This window comes from Larimichthys crocea, unplaced genomic scaffold (assembly GCF_000972845.2).
Source record: "Larimichthys crocea isolate SSNF unplaced genomic scaffold, L_crocea_2.0 scaffold15129, whole genome shotgun sequence".
Classification (NCBI taxonomy): Eukaryota; Metazoa; Chordata; class Actinopteri; family Sciaenidae; genus Larimichthys; species Larimichthys crocea.
Window position 1 is genome coordinate 1 of NW_020852080.1, and position 534 is coordinate 534.

Consider the following 534-nt stretch of genomic DNA (forward strand, 5'->3'; position numbering starts at 1 on the left):
ACTCACAGTCGACACAAACACAGTAACCAGAGACATCAAACTGTCTGACAACAACAGGAAGATGACAAGTGTGAAGGAGGTTCAGTCATATCCTGATCATCCAGACAGATTTGACTGGTGGTGTCATCAGTTGCTGTGTAGAACTGGTCTGACTGGTCGCTGTTACTGGGAGGTCGAGTGGAGAGGAAGAGTTGATATATCAGTGAGTTACAGAAGAATCAGAAGGAAAGTAGACAGTATAGACGATATGTTTGGAGGGAATGATCATTCCTGGAGTCTGTACTGCTCTGATGATGATGATGGTTACTCTGTCTGTCACAATAACAGAGTCACATCCATCTCCTCCTCCTCCTCCTCCTCCTCGGTCTCTCACAGAGTAGCAGTGTATGTGGACTGTCCTGCTGGCTCTCTGTCCTTCTACAGAGTCTCCTCTGACACACTGATCCACCTCCACACCTTCAAGAACACATTCACTGAACCTCTTTATCCTGGGTTTAGGTTCTTGTGTACTGGTTCTTCAGTGTCTCTGTGTGG

The 534-nt window shown here is 46.6% G+C and overlaps 1 protein-coding gene across 1 annotated transcript; it reads left to right on the forward strand.

Moving 5' to 3' along the window:
* Window positions 1-13: 13 nt before the first annotated feature.
* On the forward strand, window positions 14-528 carry LOC113744761 (neoverrucotoxin subunit alpha-like; the record flags this gene model as incomplete). The annotated part of the gene is made up of 1 exon (XM_027275702.1): window positions 14-528. A coding segment is annotated over exon 1 (467 nt), but the record flags the coding sequence as incomplete, so codon positions are not given.
* Window positions 529-534: the final 6 nt, after the last annotated feature.